Source organism: Rhipicephalus microplus, chromosome 5 (assembly GCF_043290135.1).
Source record: "Rhipicephalus microplus isolate Deutch F79 chromosome 5, USDA_Rmic, whole genome shotgun sequence".
Classification (NCBI taxonomy): domain Eukaryota; kingdom Metazoa; phylum Arthropoda; class Arachnida; order Ixodida; family Ixodidae; genus Rhipicephalus; species Rhipicephalus microplus.
The window spans coordinates 122,252,581-122,268,659 of record NC_134704.1 but is presented as its reverse complement, the minus strand read 5'-3'; the positions used below and the strand labels follow the sequence as shown (position 1 = coordinate 122,268,659).

Sequence of the window (16,079 nt, the reverse complement as noted above, 5' to 3'; positions counted from 1 at the left end):
AACCGAATTCCATATGGAATTAGAACGACTTCGGGCTCTCCGACGGCGTGCAGAACGAAGGTACCGACGCACGAAAGCAATCGACCATTCACGAATCGCTACACGTCTTCAGAAGAAGATACAACGCCGCATACACAAGCTAGAGTCACAACGCTGGGCAGCCTTCTGCGCGTCGTTAGATCCCCGCAAGCTTTTATCACACTTGTGGAGGACAATAAGAGGGCTCCGGACAGCTCCCATTCAGCGGTCTCCATTCAAGGCTCTAGCCCTCTCTCAACAGAGATTGGAGGTCGACATGGCCGAAGAGTTCTGTGCCAAATTATCTGGTCAGCTCACAGATCCCAACAACTCCACGCTCTCACGTGGTGGCACGACATCACGCGATCACCACATGGACCAATTTTTTTTTATTCATGAGCTTGAAGCAGCACTTGCTTTGTGTAGACAGACATCAGCACCCGGGCCTGATGAAATATCATACAGAGCACAGTAACACCTTGGTGAGTGTGCGAGGAGTGCCCTCCTCGAGATATACAATGATTCATGGCGAGAGGGCACCCTCCCAGTTAACTGGAAGACCAGCCGTTTGGTTCCATTACTGAAGCTTGGCAAGTCAACCTTGGTGCTCACATCATACCACCCGATTTCACTGGCTAGTTGCTTGGGCCAAGTGATGGAGAGGATGGTACTAGGACGGCTGGAATGGTTCCTGGAGCATCACCACATCTACCCGGACGCTATGACGGGATTTCGCCGTGGCGGGTCATCAATTGATAGCGTCATGGACCTGGTCAGCTACGTGCAACACGAAGAAGCCCGTAAGCATCTCTGCGCTTTATTTGTTGATGTTAAAGGGGCGTACGATAACGTCACACATGAAGCTGTCCTCACTGCTCTCGAGGAGGTAGGAGTGGGTGGTCGGATGTTTCAGTGGCTACACATCTATCTCTCTGAGCGATCCTTTTTCGTGAGAACCGAGGATGGCGACACTTCGCTACATTACAGCCACCGTGGTGTTCCCCAGGGTGGCATACTTAGCCCTGTACTATTCAACCTGACGCTAATAGCTCTCCATGAGCATCTGCCAAGTACTGTCAGATTGTCAATGTACGCGGACGACATCTGCGTTTGGACGTCTGCAGTAACACATCTACAGCTGCGAGCGCGAATTCACAGAGCTGCCACTAAAGTTGCTATTTACCTCCGTCAACGAGGTCTGGAAACTTCCTCTGAGAAATGTGCACTTGTGGCATTTACGCGCAAACCAATGCAGAACTACAGCGTTCTGATAAACAGCGAAAAGATACGTCACCTCCGATCATACAAGTTCCTAGGGGTTATAATTGGCAGAGACCTCTCATGGAGCCCACATGTATCATACACGAAAAGGCGATTGACAGGCATCTGTCATTTGTTCAAGTACTTCGCTGGAAAGAACTGGGGAATGTCCACAGCTGCTATGTTGCGACTATACAGGATTCTTTTCCTTGGATTCCTTCGGTACAGCCTACCTGTGTTAACCAACGCAAGTAAAACAAGCATACGAATGCTTCAAAGTGTCCAGGCTCAAGCACTCCGGAATGTTTAGGCTTGCCCCAAAGTGCATCAACAGCGGCAACTATCGCCATAACATGGGACCACCTCATCAAGACCCACATTAATGTGGAAGTGCTGAGGGCACATATACGACACCTTGCTCGAGCTCCTCGACATCACCTAGCCTCTCTACCAGTGGTCCAACCATGCACATCTTACTGCAAAACAGTGACCGCACATGGTGAGTCGATCCCAACTTCGTTCTCTCCTGCCGCTAGACCTGTGACTCCGCCATGGTGCTTCGCTCAACCAATGATTAATATTAACGTACCTGGCGTCCAGAAAAAGGCCAATTTGTCGTCACCGGTTCCTAAACAGCTCACACTACTTCTCTTGTATGAGAAATACCAAGACTCCACACATATATACACTGAGGATTGGTTCAGACGGACAGCTCTACAAGAGCAGAAGTGATACCAAGGTTGGCCACGACAATTATATTCAAGACATCTCACGCAACAACATCAACGGCAGCAGAATTGGCAGCACTTCGTGCCGCGTTGCAATTTATAGTAGATCAAGCTACACGCAAGTGGACTATTTTCTGCGACTCGAAGGCGGCACTGCAGTCTCTATATTATCAGCCTTACGCCGTGGACTACACGAGCAGCTGGTACTAGAGATAGCAGAGGTTATACACCACCTGACTGAGAAAGGGCACCAAATTACATTTCAGTGGTTGCCCAGTCACTGTGGAATCATCGGCAATGAACGGGCCGATCAAGCTGCCCGCTCAGCGCACACAGAAGATCATAAACTACGACTACCACTTTCTAGGACAGATGCTGCACGAAAGCTCCGCAGGCTTGCTCGCCAGCAAACCACATCACAATGAAATCAGCCACACTTCAAGCATGCCCGACTGTACTCGCTTGACCCTACGCTAAGTCTTTAAGTCCCACCGAGGCTTTGCCTAGCAGACCAGACCCTGTTATGTAGGCTGTGGTTGGGCGTTGCGTTTACCAACGCCTACGCTTTCCACATTGGGAGGGCCGACACCGCAGCCTGTGGCCACTGTGGCAAAGGAGAAACGATCCAACATATTCTTTGTGACTGCCTAGCGTATAGTAAACAACGACTATGCCTTCACAAGGAACTCAGCAAATTAAATAATCAACCTCTGTCGGAGCAAGGAATTTTACAATATCGACAAGATGCAACTTCACAGAAAAAGGCCCTGAAAGCGCTACTACACTTTTTGCGATCAACCAGCCTTACTGAACGGTTGTAGCTAGGACGCCCTTCCTGTGTGTGTATTCGTTTTCACGTCAGTGCGAGTGCGTTTTTGTTTCTCTATCTACCCCCTCTTTCTTGCCCCTGCTTCCCCGCCCCCAGCGCTGGGTAGCAAACCAGATGCCAATATCTGGTTAACCTCCCGGCCTTTTCTTTCTTTCTCTCTCACTCTCTCTCTCTCTCTTGAGTGTTGAGGAGGGCGCAAGACGAAGAAAAATGTGAAAGGGGTACCAACGTATTAGCAGTTCCATTCTTCATGTGGCAGACGGAACATCAGTCAAGTAGGCGATACTTTCAGAGAAACAGAGAGATGCTCCCGCAACATCTAATTTTCAGTATGGTTGTACAGTTAGGTGCGTCCGTCGTTACAATAATAAAATCTTAACAAAACATGAGGGGAGGTTTGTCTTTGGAATTACTGTGTAATTTGAGGGCGTCACAGAGCGATTTTCCTGCTCATGATGGCAGCTCTCCCATAGTAAAGTACCAAATGCTGTAAATCGTTAACCACTTCTAAACACACAGAATCGATCGTGAAGTCGATGTTCTATCGAGACGGCTTACTGCTCTCCCATAGTTGAGTACTAATTACTCTAAATCATTAACAACTTTTTCTAAACACACAGAGTACTCTGAATTAGTAACGACATTTTAGGATCGAAGCTTCTTAAGGCGTGGGCTGAGCATCCCGTCGTAATCGTATGTAGCCACCTCTCGTTAGTACTTGAACCGGCTGTAGAGGGTAATACTTGTGCATATAACAAAATGCATATATACGCTAAAATTGCAAATTGTAGGATACTACATGACATTACTTGTAGTATGATAAACAATAAGGATCACAGCATAATCATGGATTGAATAATGATGAGTGGGGCGAAGCGCCTGCCATTCCGACCGAGCTTCCGGCCATCCGTTTGTTCTTGCTTCCGTTCATCTGCGCGTCCACCCATCCGTCCGTCCTCTTGTGCGTCTATCCGTGCGTTCATCTGTGCATCCGCTCGTCCGTGCGCACGTCCCTGCGTTCATCCATGTTTCTATCCGTCCATCCATCCGTTCATGCATCCGTCCGTCCTCTTGTACGTACATCTGTGCGTCTATCCGAGCACCCATCCGTGCTTCCGGGCATCCATCTGTGTGTCCATCCCTTCGTGCGACCCTCCATGCATCCATACCTCCGTTAGTTCTCTCGTGCATATATGCATGTCTTTGCGTTCGTCCATGCGTCCGTCTGTGCGACAGACAGACAGACAGACAGACAGACAGACAGACAGACAGACAGACAGACAGACAGACAGACAGACAGACAGACAGACAGACAGACAGACAGACAGATGATGGATGGACGCGGTTCATGGTTTGCCGATAAACATTATGATACATGCAAGGCGGCGGCAGCTCGCGCTCAAAGACGGAACCCCGGTGTGCGAACGCGCGAGAAAATAGGAGTCATATCACACGAAGACGTTGGCGATTGGTTCTTCGACTGCGGCGCCTTACGCCAGGGGGCGCAGTGTAGTAAAAATTGGGGGACCCTTAAGCTTCGCCTCCAAGAGTTGAACGCGATAGATAATTCTGGCCCCTAGTGCGCCCTGCAACAGCTATGTGCATACTTATTAATATGTTTTGTTACACACACACACGCACACACACGCAAACACACGCACGTACATGCACGTACACGCACACAAGCAGTAGATCCTACCAGCACGCACGCGAGAATGGTAAATACAGGTTTTTGATATAAAGCAGGCGTCGCATGGCCTTCAAGATACACGTCGCTTTCGCCATCTTTCTAGCCATAAAGAATTTCACAATGCCTCACAGATGGCAGCACATTATCTAGCGTTTGCTCTTTGCTTCATGAACGCCTCTGGAAAGGCAATATATGTTTTCCGCTAGATAGACATAATTGTTTATTTTTAGAGCTGTTTGAAAGTTCCTGCGTGTTCTCAGCGGCGATGGCTGCACTATCCCGGACTTTCTCGACAGCTTTTTGGCCTCCCAAATGCACCTACAAATCGCTGAATGGGCTTGTTTTCGTCATGACAGCTGTCGAACAAAATGGGCTAAGGAGACTACTTCCACTACATGGCATTTATTAAGTGTTTTTCCCGAAGCAGCAACAAGTAACATCGTGGCTTTGTGATCAATAAAGAAAGAAAAAAAAACATCGTCGCTTTGTGGTAGCACACCTGCTTGCCACCCAAACGGCCTGGGACCGAACATTTCATTTTTTATTTTATTTGATTCTTTCTCAATTTTTCGCTCTCTGACGATTTTTCGCTCACAACCAATGATGCTGACGCTGACGGTGGAATTTCTGCGACACGAGCTCTCAAACGCTATCGCGTTAAAAATAAAGACCATCCTTGCGCGCGCGCGCGTCTTCAGAAGGTCGGCGGATGGACAAGGCTGCAGAGCGGCGTACGCGCAAAGCGGCGGCGTCTCGCGCTCGAAGACGGAACCGCGATGTGCGAGAGCGTGAGGCGGCAGCGTGCCGTGAAGCTGTGCGACGGCGCCGGCAAGATCCCGGCGACGGAAGACGGGAGGCTGAAGCGGTGCGGTAGTGGCGTTCGGATTCAACCTCGCTCCACTCTCCATTATTCACTTCGTGGATATGCTGTCATTTTTTCTAAACAGAAATGTGCACTGCGAATAGTTCGAAAAGTGAAGTGTGGGTCACCAATTTTTTACCAAGGAAAAGAAAGCTATAGTGAATTCCCGAGCAGCGGGGATCTCACGGTATAAAAATTGTGCTTCGTTGCTGCGATCACTATAAGGTTCGTTTTCGCTATGTAGTCGTTTCGCACTTTCAGGTGGTTCAATGCCACCAACTTATATTGCTGACAGGTGTGTACGAACAGCCTAAACAAGATCAGGTTTTTTGTTAGTCTTGTTCTGCAGGGACACCATAGAATGATCTGCTAATAGAGACCAGAGAGGCAATGCGTTATCTTCTTTTGTCTTATTGTCTGCGCTGTTCAGTCTGTATGTCGTATATGAATTGTCTAAATATGTCGTTACTAACGCACGTTTCTCTTATTCTGACAGGCCAGTTCTCAATGCCGAAGGACAAGCGGCACGCCTACGAAACGGACATTCACGTGCCTCTGCTCGTCAGGGGACCCGGCGTCACCGCCGGGAGGGTGGAGCAGGTGAGCGCAGGTGGCGAATGTCAACGCGAAGTGAAATTGGTAGCTTTCCAGGATGAGCCACAGAGTTTCACTCGACTGCATCAACGTGGCATGACAATGCTACCTTTGATGTGGGGGCTGTTGAAATTGTCAGCAGAACCATGCCCGACAAACGTGCACCTTTCAGATAGGGCATGCAGGCTTTGTAGTTCAAAGAAGGAGGCTTGAAGCCATAAAATATGCCACTGAACAGGACATGCCTCTGGAGCCAGCGTTTCAACAGGTGGACCACCCAATGCGCAAATAATAATAATAGATTTTAGAAAAGCATGTGCACATTACTTTGCAGGAACAACGATCTCCATTCGACAACCAAGCAGTAAAATAAGGTACCACTGATCCCAACCCCAAACGCATAATTTCGGCCTCTTTTCATTAGCATATCTGCCAACCTGGCAACAGAGAAATTCGTAACACCCCCGAGTGGGGGGGGGGGGGGGGCGGATACCGACTTTTTTTTTCAATCTGTAGCAGTGCTGGATTTGCCTTTAGCGACAAGCCTAATCACGTGTTGCCGCCATAAGTCAGACCGGCGCTTAAGTATTTTCCGCCATTTTTGATTGATTGATATGTGGAGTTTAACGTCCCAAAACCACTATATGATTATGAGAGACGCCGTAGTGGAGGGCTCCGGAAATTTAGACCACCTGGGGTTCTTTAACGTGCACCCAAATCTGAGCACACGGGCCTACAACATTTCCGCCTCTATCGGAAATGCAGCCGCCGCAGCCGGGATTCGAACCCGCGCACTGCGGGTCAGCAGCCGAGTACCTTAGCCACTAGACCACTGCGGCGGGGCATTTTCCGCCATTTTTCGCACCAGAAGAATGACGAACAAAAACATCGTCAAAAATAATGGCGGTGGAAGGGGGGGGGGGGTTCTCAAACGCAACCGCAAACATCGGCACTGTGGTCACATAATAGCTTGGTGTGGTCGAACAAACGAGGATAGGGTTTTCCACTAACACGAGAGTCTCTAAGGGGGAGCGCGAAATGCTCCCGGCTAAGGTTTCGCGTCACCAAAACAAGTAGCAAAATATATTTTAGCCGAAGGAACTCGCGTATGTCTTCCTGGGACACGCGTCAACGCACGGCACTGCGCAGCTGGCTGCCGCGAAAGCGCGGGTCAAAGCTCTGGCTTTGCTCGATTCTAGATTCTTCCTACGGGAACGGCAAAACGCTTCTAGCCTTTTTAGCGTCTTTACCGCCTTTCATCCTACCGCTGCGTCAGCCACGTGCCCTCGAAACTCGGAGATCACTATCGCATCGCCGCGACCACTTTTTTGTGCGTAACGGTTTGCGGCAAACGCTTGTTTTGTTTTCATTCCACGTGCCTTCAAAACTAAGTCGTTTTCCGCTATCTATGGTCACAAATGCCGCGGTTTTTTTCACAGAGTTTGCGGAAAGCAGCGTTGCTTTGGCTAGTCGAACGTTGGCCGTGCGCACACTTTAGGAGTTCTGTCAGGAACTTCATCCCATACATGATAGTGTCGAACGACCGCGGTTTCGTCCACAGCGGTTGTGGTAGCGACAACCACATGTACGCACTGTAGAAGACAGTGTGTGTGCTGGTCGCACGCATATTTCTGAAGCTTCAAGCACGCTGCTTTTGTTTCGGTACTAAAGTTCATATCACATGCCGCGACTAGGAAATGCGTTCGGAACATTCAAATTTTGACCCAATGGACACATGAATTTGGCTGGGAAATTTATAGAATTTATAATTGTCGCGGTTTCGCATTACCGAGACTCAACCGCTAGTTTATATGATCGCCCCTTAAATTCGTTTATTATGCGGTGGGCCAGCAAAAAGCCTGGAACGGAGTGGCCTGCATTTTTGTCATTGCGGGCAGATCTCGCAAACATATTTTTTTTCGAGAGATTTTTATGGCAACCCTACACACGGAATAAACGATCGCAATGCTGGGGTCTCCCGGACAATGCGGGAGACTTCGCTGGTATGTGATGATAACACGTAGTTCTCTCCTGGTGGTGGAATATAGCAAAACGATGTTTTCGCGACCTACGTGACCAGCTGCGGCAATGCGTCATAGCCTATCGCGAAAGCCACGCTATTTTATTAATTTATACTTTTATTGGAAATGAAGTATTTTTGTGGATTCCAGGCAAGATAAGTAAAATCGTACACGCAAACGAAATTCATACATTTTACGGGAAAATCGGAAGAGTTGGCAGGTGAAAGAGTTGGTTAGGTATTACCTCGTAAACTGTAATGATTAGGGTTTACGAGGTAATGTGGCCGCTGACACGGCCAGCCGAGTGCTTACCCACCGGGACTCTCAACCCAGGTCTTAAGACTCGGAGGGCACCACAGGTGTGGTTCGGAGAAATTATTGCTTATTACCGCTACACTCACCCCCTTTCCCAACTCAAGCAACGGGCTGAGTAAGGCGGAGGAATGACCGATACCGTACTCTGCCCAGCAACTACTAAATGGTTTGATACGAACGTGTATGTGTGGTGCGCACAATGCTGGAATCAAGACCTGCGATATTTTTCACATGGTGTTAGCACGTACTGAAATTATCACTTGCCCCCTTCTTCAACGCTCTTTCGAGATGCATGGACAGTTCCCTCCTTGACGGCTCCTCACTGGAGTCTCAATGAACTCTAGCGAGACGAGGCCAGAGTTCGTAGCGCTTTATGCCATGTCCTGGGCTATAATAAAACTGTGCATGTAGCGGGGTCACGCTTTGGCCCCCTAACCCTCTCTCATTTTGCAATAAGTCTTCAGTTTTAATAACAATACCTTAAGTAAATATTATAAGTGATGAACCAGCAGCACACGGCCCTGCACGAATAACTCTTTTATTATTCAGACACGTGAACAATAAAATATTAACACATGGACCTTACCTTCTGTATAACCTTCGTTTATATGGTTCCGGATATGCGCACTAAGGGAGGGCGCAGCACAAGTAACTGTCTCCTATAACACAGCGCTATCAAGCAATAGACCTTCACTGTTGTACAAAGAGATATTGAAGTACATTGGCGCATTCATTCTTTTCTGTATGTGATATGCCTCAAGTTATCTCATGCTGTAACGTATCCCTGCTTCTTTATATTGCATGGCAAGCTCAGCAGGGTGTCACGGGTTTCGTTAATTCGGGAGGCGATCGCCGGGCTAATTCCAAAGGCCGAAGTATCGGCCCCCCGAACCGCACCACGAAAGCGCGGACAATTTAGTGGGGTCCTTTTTGGCGCGCCAGCGGACGCCGGCTGTGGCCCAAAGAACAAGTCAGAACCGAGAGTTGATAAACAAAACAAAATTATACTCTCAATAATGGCAGATCAAAACAATACACAAGTATGCAAACTCCACAATAGTTGCATACAATATGTCACCAATCAAACAACGTACTACACAGTACAATCAGCCACACTCGAAACAACGGACACAGACAACAATACGCACTACAATGCAGTCGCATGCATTGAACAACCAAGACACTTAAAGACAAAAGAGATAGAAAACCTATTCAATCTAAAGTTCTTGGAACAAAAGTCTGGATGATACTGTTCCGAGAATCACTCACTCAAAGTCCAGCGTTGTTGTCGTTCCGCTGCCCCCGAAGTTTCTCTTCCAGGAAACCTCGCGTCTTCACGTGGCCGCTCTCCAAGCTTCAAACTTCTTCGCCGGAAACACGTCGGCTTCACACTCGCAGCTGTTGTCACGCATCTTCGCTCGATAGCGGTAGACACACACTCTTGCCTGTAGCTCGAGTCGTCACCCCTCAGGTGGAAATCCTCTTCTTCTCCTGCTTTGTCACTACGGACAAAACCTTCGCCGACTACACGGCGGAATACCCTACGTGCTCTGGCGCTAACTTCCGTCTACTTCTGATCTCCCATCTCGGCTGCTCGATTAAATACATTCCGCGCGAGATTCCCGAAAGTTCTTATCATTTCGTCGGCGCGATGCGCAGCGAAGGCTGGGGAAAGGGCGAGACGGTACGAGGGCCATCCGCGACGGATGACGCAACCTTGCATCACCACGCCCCTTTCCATCGAGAACTCTCTAGGGCTTGCTCGGCCGCCGATGCGAGGAGGTTTCGTCGGCGAACCTACGCTTCCGAGGGAGAGAGTCGCGCGCCCGAGGAGTCTTTGGATGTTTGATTTCTTTTTTTTTATCGCTGACCTCGCGGCGTCACTCCGGCGTTTCGTCGCGAGAATTTGGCGGCGCGCCCTTTTTGAGCGCTTGTTTTGTGACACAGGGGCGGTGGTTATTGCCGCGAAGTCTACCATAATTAAATTCATGACAACGTCTTTGATGTCGTCGACAGCTGTAGAACTCGCCGGCTTACATGCAGCTTTGGAATTTATTGTTGAAGAACCTTCGGAAAATTGGTCTATCTTCTCGGACTCGAAGGCAGCTCTTCAATGTCTCATGTTACCCTTTTGCCATGAACTTAATGAACAGTTAGTAGCTGAAATAAGGCTTATTCATCAGCAAGCAATCAAGAAACAACACAGCATAGTGCATCCGCGGATACCAGGTCATTACGGTATATATGTCAATGAGCGCGCGGATCAGGCCACTAGATCTGCACACGACGGTAATCATTACACAACCATCCCCTTCTCAAGATCTGATGCAATTACAAGACTTCGTTCGCTTGCACGCGACCTCACACTGGTAGAGTGGTCCTCGACGGAATTCCCAAACGCGCGCCTGCATAACTTGGATCCCGATCTCCAGTGTCGTCTTCCCTCAAGAATATCTCGAGATGAGGAGACTCTTCTATGCTGCCTGTGACTCGGAGTGGCCTTCACGAACGCATACTCCTATTTTATTAGAATGACCAGCTTTTCTACATGCACTTACTGCAGCTGCGAAGAAACCATCACCCAACTTCTATGTGAGTGTACACTTTTCAACGCTCCAAGACAAGAACTTACTGAAGCTCTGAATAGACTAGATGATCGGCCTTTGTCGGAATAAAGGATTCTGGCTCATTGGCCGAGTCCATCCTCAGCCCAGAAGGCTTTGAAAGTTTGTTACGCTTTTTGTGGACAAATGGCCTCAGAGACAGATTTTTGTGTCTTATTCAATTCGATTTTGCCTTTGCTCTTTCGCAATTTTTTGTTTCTCTCGCTCTCTCTTTGCAACATTTCTCTTCTATCATCTCTTATTCTCCTCACCACCTTCCTCAGCATAGGGTAGCCAGCTGGTCTAAAAACTAGCTAGCCTCCATGTCCTTCTGCTTAATCTTTCCTCCTCCTCCTTCTATCGCAAGAGTTTGTCCAAACATCTGTGCGCAGCCACACGAAGCGCAACGGAACGGCAAGTGTGAAGTCCAGCCATTCTTAAAAGACAACGTGTGCTCATTTACGCGATCATAATACAGTGGCCTCCTCGGCCTCTGTACGACTGGCCATATGCCAACGGAATTTCAAAACCAGCGCCCACTATGCAACGCAGAACTGGATGGGCATGCTTATCTTCACATGGCAAGTAGACTTCTTGTGAAGAAAAGCGGGTACAAAGCGTTGAGAGCTTGTCGGGTGGCGAAAAAGATAACACAGAAAGCGCTGACCTTCAACAACAAACAGGTTGTTGTAAGTCAGCGCTGTGTGTTTTAGCCTACAGTATAATTCATGACACTACTGTGCCCCTATTTCTGCACAGGGTGTGGCTCTGAACGTGGACCTAGCGCCCACTTTCCTGGATCTGGCCGGCCTACCACCGCACTTAGACATGGACGGCGTCTCGCTGAAGCCTCTGCTGCTGAGCCGCGCGTCCCATGACAGCCAGCCAAGGCAAAGCTTCCTGGTCGAATACAGAGGCGAGGGTGTCGAGAGACCATTTCACGAGGAGTGCCCCATACTACAAGGCTTATCGGTGGGTCCCCGTGACGAGCGCTTTGAGAGCGTACAGAGCCACCGCGTTTGAGAAATAATATTTGTAGTTTAACGTCCTAAGACGATTGTATGAGTGCGAGGGACGCCTGTTTGAGAAATTCGTCACTTTAGGCAAGGTCGTGTGTTCGAATCCCGGCAGCGACACTGCCGCGAGGAAGGAATGCTGTAAATGTTTGCCGAATTTTTCCGAGGATGACTGTTTATGCGAAAGACAAGCTTGCGGGATCCAACAGCAACATAGGGCTACATCGGTGAACGCTTAGCAACAATAAGCCAATAATAACCAATGATTAGCTAACAGTTTAGACAAGATTGGTTGGTGCTATTGAAGATTTTCCAGTTGTGATGGTTGCCTCCAGTGGCCCCTTACTCCAAAGTTGGTCGTAATGCCTTTCTAATTGAGTGCTTTCATATCAATTGATTAATTCAGTAGATATTTTTTATCATTCAAATACTATAAATGTCTGAGTAAGTAATGCGCAGGAGAGTCACAATAAAATTACTCGGTGACAGGTACAGGGCACATATTCTAACAGATAGAACCACAAGAAACAAAAAATATTCATACATGTACTGATACTGGTAGCTCAACAACAAAGCATGCACGGTCAGTCAGAACAATAAATGGTACGATTAGAACAAATATGTATGTGTTATTTCATAGTTTTATAATAGCGAAATTGTGCTACAACTTATACTGCCCAAATAAATGAAAACAAAGCACTACAACCACGAAGAAGAACCGAAAGGAACTTGCTCTTATCTTCGAAACATTGTTACGACTTACAAAAAACAGAAAAAGAATGTTTTGAAAGAAATCACCACACAATCACTCTGTACAAAATAACCAGTGAAAGCTGAAGTGTTGGTCTCCAGAGTTTAGCAGTGGGTTCAACCCGACGCTGCACTGAAGCATTTAACAATTATTGGTTACATGTTCGTGCATCTTAACGAGGTTAGATAGACGTTTCACATGGGCTTACCATAGTGTTAATTTTAAGTAACGCACATTGAGCGGCACGTGATGTGTTTCGCAATTCGTAAGTAACAGTGGTTGTCCTCAAACCAAAGCCGGTCACAGGCGTCGCATCCGAAGCCAAAGTGACTCTGGAGAAACTTTCACCGAAAGCGGGCATTCGCCCCACCGAACGTGCTTCGGCTATCATCACACCGCAAAGCCGCGTTGATGCAAGCGTTTTACCGTGAGCAAACACACAATACAAGCATTGGCGCACATACTTGGGCATGACGCTGTGAATGACATACCTAATAACAGGACGAATGGAGACCGCTCATGACACCGCTGCCTGACAGTTTCTTGTTTCTTCAAGTGATAACCAGCTTCCCGCTGTAAAACATTACTATTCATAAGCATCTCAATCACCTTTAAGTTGAATTAAACAACCTTCATCCTTTCGAGAGGAAACTGTATTGGCAGGCCACTTGCCCTGCGATATGCTTAAGTAAAACGGAGGACTTGAGACTCTGTACGTGCAAGAGCGGGTCGCACTATAAAGGGGGCTGCTTTCTTTACATTCGAATATGACGTGTATTACGTCCTTCACTGCACTGGCAGTTATTCCAGTCTCAGCCCGGACGAAAATGTGTTTTAGGCGAATACAAGAATCACTTCTGGCATAAACTTCAAATTTTTTCGGAAGAATTTTAAAAAATGTTTACCGTTTATGACTACTCGTTGAAAAACCACATGTTTCAAGTTTGCCAACCATCAAGCACTACTCTTTTATTCATAACTTATGTGTTGTTGTTCGACGATAAAGCCCGTCAAAGAACTAATTTATCTGTCTATCATAATCTATGACTGATTTACCCATTGAGTTAGCTCAAATAACGTACTAAGTACACCGAACCCTCACAAAACACCGGGTATTCACAAAGTGTATCCCAAAACTTTCACAATAAGCGAACTTCGGCATATGCTCTTTGCCTTGGAGCAGACATCTTAAGTAAGCTGTAAACATTAACCACAGTAGTAGTTCCTAAACCAATATAGGTAACATTTTTGTTTCATAGCGGGAACAGACTCGCGGGTCAGTAGGAAAAATGAAGGTAATTCCCAGTTTGAAATCGCTAAAAAAATATGTAGATTTTTTTGCAGAGACAAAACTACAAAATTCAACCAGTGAAGGTGAAACCACAGCGTAGAAGAGCGCAACTATCAAGCCTCTTCAACTTCAATGAATGAGTTTCATAGTGCGCGAAGCCAATGAAAACATACAGCGGTATGGTCCAACCAAACTCTGTGCGCTTGATTGGACCATAGCGCGAAGCTAGTGAGGGCTCTAAACCAAGTGAGCCAACAACGTGCGCGTTCTTGGTACACATGGGGAAGAGCTCTCTTACAAGTCGGTCGGCGCAAAGGAGTAAGTTTCAGCTTCCTCTTCCAGGGGTGTGACCCAGAGGTGGAATGCGAATGTCAAGACTCCGTAAACAACACGTACCTCTGCACAAGGCACATATCTGCGAATGCCAGCACCAAGTTCTGCATTTTCGACGATGATGAGGTAAGTACCGCATTGTGTGAATGCATACGCCTTGCCGAAAGGGGTCAACACTTCGCTATTCTTTCACGACGTGCGCGTTCGTGTACGTCCATTGCTTGTGCCAGTTTTTTTCCACTTCAGGTTAGAAAAACATTTAGAGTCGGTTTAGCAAAATAGAAGAGGCGCCAAACGCTTTAGGTAACGATGGGGAGATAAATGGCGAACGGCTATGCTGTAGACACCTCGCAAGCATTTCAAGATGATGCATGGTAGGCACAAGCGTGCGCAGGGTGCCCCTTCAAGGGTGGGGAGGGGTGCTGTGGTTCATCGCAGCACCCCCCTATGAAAGACAGAGAAATAAATAGAGCGGAAAAGCAGGGAGGTTAACCAAGCTTGGCTCACCCCCTTATGAAGTTGATGTACTTGTAAGGGGCTGACTTCGTGCCCTCTCTCTTATATCATATGGAAGGATGGCCGACCCCTAGTCCCCTCACGCTCCTGTGCGTACGCCCATTATAGTATACAATGTAACCCCAGCTGTAACACTTCATGTGATTCTGAATTATGTCTGCGTTCATGTCTTCTGGCTTTGCAGGGTTTCGTGGAAAGCTACAACTTGACGGCAGATCCTTACGAGCTTGAAAACACGTTCTTGTCTAGCGGCAGCGCACTCCGTGGGTACGACGGTCGAACATGCCTCAGCGAGCTTCGATCATGTCGTCGGGAATCGTGCTACGTGGACTGCTGGAAGCCCGTTCGATAAAGTGACATGTTTGCCGCATCCATCCAATCAATGGGAACGGGCCTACCCAGCAGATAGTGCGCTACTGCTACAAGGTACTGCGCATGCGCTCAAGCGCACATATTGTCAATAACAGGCATTTTTTTTCACGTGGATCATAATATCTGTTTCTATTCATACCTGAGGATGGCCGATATGTGCATAGTGATGTCTCGGGTTGTGCGCGTTTCGAAACCAGGAACTCTGTAAAACCAGAAAAAAATATCTGTGGGGCCACGCTCCAGTGTGCCCGCAAGGTGGCATTGAGGCAGGACCTCGAGGTTGCACCGTAAGGGACCGGATACCGAACCTCTGAATCCTGCAGGACTTCTCAATAAAATCTTTTGCATCCATGGGCTTTTACTTGCGGAAACTAGAATATGAAACAAGGGACGCCTTAGAGGAAGGCTCCAAAAATTTTGACCTCCTGGTATTTTTTGAAGCCGGGGTCAGCAACATGTGGGCCACAAACCGCATGCCGGCCGTGAGGCTCTCTTCTATTCTACGGCCCCAGAAGCCTCGTGAGAAGCGTCTCCATCCCAATGTGCCTCCATACTTGAAGGCTCACATAGCCGATTGGACCCCAGAAATATTGTTTCTAGTTGGAATTTGCAACCTACGTTTGAAGCAGCCTTAGGGCATGCGTACTGCAAATGAACGTGATTTATAGCGGGTGTCCCACGTAGCTTGTGCCAGAGATTAAAAATATGCCAGAACACGTAATTGCAACGCGACCGCTTGTATGCTACTCGCCGTTGCCTGGAGTTAGTCACACTATTTCTTGAGTTCTCAAGAATTGTTTAATTAGATATGTTTAACTAACTTTTCAAAAAAACGAAATAGAGAAAGAAATGGCAGCATATCCACGGAGTAAATGATGGA

At 47.7% G+C, this 16,079-nt stretch overlaps 1 protein-coding gene across 2 annotated transcripts in view; it reads left to right on the top strand.

Moving 5' to 3' along the window:
* Window positions 1-15,550, top strand: part of LOC142817916 (N-acetylglucosamine-6-sulfatase-like) — a 62,297-nt gene extending 46,747 nt beyond the window's left edge. For both annotated transcript variants that reach the window (XM_075895873.1, XM_075895872.1), the window contains 4 exons: window positions 5,884-5,987; window positions 11,680-11,892; window positions 14,321-14,437; window positions 15,012-15,550. In XM_075895873.1, coding sequence (XP_075751988.1) covers window positions 5,884-5,987; window positions 11,680-11,892; window positions 14,321-14,437; window positions 15,012-15,179 — 602 coding nt within the window. In that variant the 3' untranslated portion in view covers window positions 15,180-15,550. The remainder of the gene's footprint in view (window positions 1-5,883; window positions 5,988-11,679; window positions 11,893-14,320; window positions 14,438-15,011) is intronic.
* Window positions 15,551-16,079: the final 529 nt, after the last annotated feature.